This window comes from Anoplophora glabripennis, unplaced genomic scaffold (genome assembly GCF_000390285.2).
Source record: "Anoplophora glabripennis isolate ALB-LARVAE unplaced genomic scaffold, Agla_2.0 scaffold5994, whole genome shotgun sequence".
In the NCBI taxonomy this organism is placed as follows: domain Eukaryota; kingdom Metazoa; phylum Arthropoda; class Insecta; order Coleoptera; family Cerambycidae; genus Anoplophora; species Anoplophora glabripennis.
The window spans coordinates 1-2,872 of NW_019422070.1; the positions used below are offsets into that span (position 1 = coordinate 1).

At 33.9% G+C, this 2,872-nt stretch overlaps 1 protein-coding gene across 1 annotated transcript; it reads right to left on the bottom strand.

Annotated features, from left to right (window-relative positions):
• Nucleotides 1–1,090: 1,090 nt before the first annotated feature.
• On the bottom strand, nucleotides 1,091–1,820 carry LOC108916806 (4-hydroxyphenylpyruvate dioxygenase-like). Its single transcript, XM_018723108.2, has 3 exons — nucleotides 1,710–1,820; nucleotides 1,587–1,649; nucleotides 1,091–1,231 (listed from the first exon to the last, which is right to left on the bottom strand). Exons 1-3 carry the CDS (start codon nucleotides 1,776–1,778, stop codon nucleotides 1,106–1,108), a joined length of 258 nt encoding a protein of 85 aa, XP_018578624.1. The 5' UTR covers nucleotides 1,779–1,820; the 3' UTR covers nucleotides 1,091–1,105.
• Between the last annotated feature and the right edge of the window lie 1,052 nt (nucleotides 1,821–2,872).

A 2,872-nucleotide genomic window follows, 5' to 3' on the forward strand; every position in this document is an offset into this window, starting at 1 on the left:
AAATATGGAAATAAACCCAAAATGTGTCAAAGCCAAATCAAATGTTCCTAAGTTCTCATCACATAAACTTAAGTACGTCCGTACGATATTTGTTGAGTTGGATTTCCAAAAAGACTCCTGCGTCACTTTCTTGGAATTAACCGCATTCGACACACGAAGTAGAAAGACATTGGGGGATGCCCGACGACCCGGTAAATTGTTATAGTAATTCCGATAACAGAACTTTATTGGCTTATTATTTTCTTGGATTTCGATGCAACAAATATTGTACGGACTGTACTCATTTTTTTCTATATACAGGGTGTTTCAAAAAGGCGTTGCCAAACTTGCGGTACAAAATTTTTGCATATAAACCGGAATCGGAAATGAACCGTTTTGACCCTGGAGCAATTTTTGTCCAAAAACGTAATGTCGTTGACACCAAAAGACTTCCATATTTAAGTAGGTAATTTTTATTAAGGATAACGCAAAAATAATAAATTTATAATTGTGCAAAACGGCGACCCCTAACATTGTTACATTTTGTCCGTCGCGTCGTATCCTTGACTCGAGCGACCGTTGTAACATGTGCGGATGTTGCTGCACGAAAAGGCAGGCTGCCATCGCTCTGCCTAACAGTTCATCTTCGGTGGCTACAGGGGTTTCATAGGCCAAGGACTTGATGTAACCCCGGAGGAAAAAATCCAACGGGTTAAATTGAGACTTCGCGCTGTCCGCGAAAATTTTCTACCGCAATGTCTTCTATAACCCCCCCAAGTGCGGTAAAACCTTTTTGAAACACCCAGTATAAAACATCATAATATGAAAAATCATGGGCAGATTCGAAAGGCTTGGCTACACTACATTATTCTAACACTGGACGATATTTTTCAACAGAATGTCCATCTCTCGATTTAAAAATAAGAATAATGTGTGCTCTGTCCATATACCTATTAAAAAAGTGTCCTTCCAGAAGAGTTTTATTAGAAACTAAGAATAATGAATCTTTTGTCCAATAATTTCTTTATTATATATTTCCGTATTTTGAGGATTAGGTATTTTTTAAAGCAAACCCCTTTTGCATGTGTTTTTTTTTTAATGTAAGTAATGAAAAAATAAAAACAAGCTATGTCCTCCAAGTACATACCTGATTTTGTCTGACTACATGATAAGCGTACTTCCTGCTTCCGGTTTCCAACCCTTTGTATGCAACAGGCTGGAATCCTAGGCGGGTTACATAATATGAAGCGGCCTACAAAAAAAAATCAAAGTACAATTTAATTTTTTTTGTCCAAGCAAATTTTAATTTTTTGTAGCTGTAGATGGAAGAGGTATGCAACCTAAAACGTTTAAAAAATGAACAAATAAAACTTTTTTTAAAAAATGAATTGAGAGAGTTGTTGGAAGCTTTTATTGTCGATAGCTGTATTACGAATTATCAATTATCAAGTTGTTTATCAATTATTTAAAAACAATGTAGTAACAATATTATTTTGTAGTTTATTTTATTTTTTATTATGACGAAAAGAATAAACTTCAAAAATTTACAATGATTTTGATACTGATAGAAGCAATAAAACTGTCAAGGAAGATAAAAAATTACCCACCTGTTTGGCGTTACCCACGTAGAAAGTCAAATGGTCAAAGTATAAAAATTTCCCGTTTTCTGGCTGTAACAAAGCAATAAATGTAAGTTAACCTGAAGTCCTGGTTGAATATAAAGGTCTTACCTTCGGTCCTTTGTCAGTATAAGTGGTCTGTAAAATAACGTATATATTTATTATTAGTTTCAGTTTCATTTGGGTATTAAGGGAAGACAGAATGAAATGGTAATAGATGTTAAACAAACAGTTAATGTTCCTACCTTGTTAAAGGAATTACGTCATATTTGCAGAAGCTAAGGCACAAACAAATCATATAATAGAAGCTAAGGTATGATCCGTACAATATTTGTTAAGATATAATTTAAATATAATATTTTTCTCTTCTACGTTGTTTTTAACGTGAGACCATATCATTTCAATCTGATGAACGGTAGGTAAACGTCACGCTGCCAATGCCTTTTTACCTCGGGTGTCGAATGCGGTTAATTCCAAGAAAGTGACGCACGGGACTTTTTGGAATTTTATCTCAACAAATATCGTACGGACTGTAATAGATGTTGCTTAAATTTGCTATTTTTTAATTTATAAGAGACTATGAGCATATGTTATTAGTGTTTATAAAAAAACACACGAAAGTAAACCGAAAATTAATATATTATTATTTATTGTCAAATAATAATTGTAGGTATAGACTTTCCGAAGTCGGTTGAACATGTATAAAAAAGCCTAGCAATAAAATTTAATGAGTTTCATAGGCGTCCCTAAAAAAATTTTCTGCTAATGTGTAGAAAAGTTCTATTATATGTTTATTTGGCCATCAATATATTAATTATTTATGTCCTCAAACAATTTTATTATGATATTTTATTATAATTATGGTTATGACATATCAAAAAACATTTACATTTTCATTAAAATATATCACTGCTCGGCATTGCTCTGCACTGCTAGGCAATTTGTCAACAATTGAAATTTACGGCCGATCGCCCAGTGCGCCTGTGTTTGTGCGCCGTTTACCCGCGCGCGCATTGTTCAACTGGGCGTATTCTTTCTTTCCACCTCTACGTTTAGTTCGACCAGACCTGTATGTGGGTATGGCTAAATGAACAAGTGTTTCAAATATTTCAATGCCGAGTTGCTGCGTAACGCCCGAACCTAGGACATACTGCCTAGCTCTTTGATCTTCAATTGAGATCGGAAAGACTATACTATATGTTTTTTAATTTATGAGCTTTTTTAAGAGGCGTCTATCCAAATGGAATTAATAAATATTAATAGGTATGTTGAAA